We start from the raw sequence: 1,590 nt of genomic DNA, 5'->3' as shown, positions 1-1,590 counted from the left end.
ATAAAAAGAATCACACATGGTGGGAGCCATAGGACAGTAAAGGACTCAGAAGAAGGAGCAGCAGTGCCCACTGACATGGTTACAACTAGAGGAAGGTATGGGGATGGGTAATGCCCACAGAGGAGTGGCATGGAGGTACCTAACCATCAGATGATTGGACTCATGTCTGAATACAAAAGAGACCTTTTGTTGGCTACCATACAGGAAAAACCTTCATCTACTTTTTAGTGTACACGTTTTCAGAACTTTCTCTGTGCATAAATGCATTATGCGAACATTTATAGTTTTACAAAAATGGTCTGATACTGTATATGTGGTTCTGAAACCTGTTTTTTCTTTATTGTTATTTTATAGTGTACCATGAACATTTCTTCCATGCACATGGGTGAAAATCCCCTCCTGAAAGACAGAGAACACTGTAGTTGGGTCAAAATGCTGCTGGTAACAAGAGTGACACCTAAAGCAAAGTATCAGCTTAAGGTTAAAGCACATAGCCTGGCAAATGCCTGCCAGGGAAAGCAGCGTCAGCAAAATTCTCATCAGAGAAGTTAGAACTGAAGGCCAAAGGCATTAAAGATATGGGATATCATGTAAACCCCTTTGGCCCCTACCTCCGCCCCTCATTCCTCTGACACCCCGCTGCCCCCTTGGGGCAAACAGATCCGGTACATCTCTTTGCATCCAGTGAAAGCCACCCATTTTCTGTTTTTTCCTTAGCTCTTCCTGAGCCCTTGACATATCTCCACATTCTCTCATCATCTCCTCACTGCCCAAGTGCCTTTCCTGTAAGTTCTCCTGATAGTCCTTGGGGGAATCATCTGTCCCCCTGTCCGTTTTTCTTTTTGCTTTCCTTGGCACATAATCTTCAGCCGGGCGCTTTTCGGCAGCCCGTGGCTCACCCTCGGGCTTTGCCAGGGATTCTGGCTTGCCCTCACTGTGTGGTTTTCCCTCATTTTCAGACTTGCCCTGCTTTTCTTGCTTTCCCTCCTCTTCCAGTTGTCCCTCATCATCTGGCTGCCCCTTACTCTGGAGCTTTCCCTCATACCCTGGCTTCCCCTCCACTTCCAGCTTGTCTTCCTCATCTGATTTTCCTTCATCTTCAGGCTCTACTTCATCTTCTGGCATTCCCTCGATTTCCAGCTTGCTTTCATTTTCGTTGTAGAGTTTTTCCATGTTGAGATTTTCCCTTCTTTTCCTTGTCCTGGGGGGGTAGGGTGGGATGGGGGGGTAAGAGAAGTCAAAGGAGACAAGGGAAACTGAGGACTTGGAGGTGGAATGCAGGTGCTGATAGTACCGGCATCCTTCCCCTTGGCTGGGGAAGCCCTCCAAGTGTGTCTTCTGCCTACTCTTTACCCCACAATTCATCCCACACGTGAGAGCCAACCACTTCCCTGGCAGGCCCTACCACTTTCTGTACCATCCCTCAGTGTGGCGGGGTGGGTGCAATATACATGGTGGTGAGATGGGCAGTGGGGACCTCAAATTCTGCCCACACTGTGCCCTCCGCACCCTCCCCCCACCGTTTCTGTCCAGGGGTCTCCCCCTTTCACTCACCTGCAGGGATTCTGGACAGATTCTTCCTCCTTTTCT

General features: G+C 48.7%; 1 protein-coding gene across 1 annotated transcript; it reads right to left on the bottom strand.

Annotated features, from left to right (window-relative positions):
• Positions 1-312: 312 nt before the first annotated feature.
• Positions 313-1,590, bottom strand: TCEAL3 (transcription elongation factor A like 3). Its single transcript, XM_034649800.1, has 2 exons — positions 1,555-1,590; positions 313-1,201 (listed from the first exon to the last, which is right to left on the bottom strand). The coding sequence occupies exon 2, from the start codon at positions 1,171-1,173 to the stop codon at positions 571-573; it is 603 nt and encodes a 200-aa protein (XP_034505691.1). The 5' UTR covers positions 1,174-1,201; positions 1,555-1,590; the 3' UTR covers positions 313-570.

Source organism: Ailuropoda melanoleuca, chromosome X, assembly GCF_002007445.2.
Source record: "Ailuropoda melanoleuca isolate Jingjing chromosome X, ASM200744v2, whole genome shotgun sequence".
Taxonomy (NCBI): Eukaryota; Metazoa; Chordata; class Mammalia; order Carnivora; family Ursidae; genus Ailuropoda; species Ailuropoda melanoleuca.
Note: the sequence above shows the minus strand (reverse complement) of the source record. Positions and strands in the feature narration are given on the sequence as shown.